The 286-nt window shown below is 67.8% G+C and overlaps 1 protein-coding gene across 1 annotated transcript in view; it reads right to left on the reverse strand.

The window, feature by feature from the left end:
- Positions 1-112: 112 nt before the first annotated feature.
- The window catches only part of PKD1 (polycystic kidney disease 1 (autosomal dominant)), a gene marked incomplete at its 5' end in the record, with an annotated part of 52,207 nt that continues 52,033 nt past the window's right edge, over positions 113-286 (reverse strand). Inside the window, 1 exon segment of the mRNA XM_010289136.1 lies at positions 113-283. Coding sequence (XP_010287438.1) covers positions 113-283 — 171 coding nt within the window.

A 286-nucleotide genomic window follows, 5' to 3' on the forward strand; every position in this document is an offset into this window, starting at 1 on the left:
CCTGAGGCTCCGGGTCTGCGTGGCAGCCGCAGCCCACCCTTGGCAAACCCCTTCCCAGGCGCTCTCTGCCCTCCGAGGGCAGTGCTCCCCGTGGTGCCCAGCACACCGCCCGTTACTTGACAGTGGGGTGCACCCTGTTCTTGGCCCGGAGGGGCCGTTTCTTCTTCACCGCTGGAGCTACAGCGGCGTAGGGTTTGTGTGGGGGCAGCACAGAAGCTGCCATGCTGATGCCCCTGCTAGCTCGAAGGAGCCGGCTGGGCACAGAGCCCCTGCTGCCCGGAGAGGC

This window comes from Phaethon lepturus, unplaced genomic scaffold (assembly GCF_000687285.1).
Source record: "Phaethon lepturus isolate BGI_N335 unplaced genomic scaffold, ASM68728v1 scaffold23336, whole genome shotgun sequence".
In the NCBI taxonomy this organism is placed as follows: domain Eukaryota; kingdom Metazoa; phylum Chordata; class Aves; order Phaethontiformes; family Phaethontidae; genus Phaethon; species Phaethon lepturus.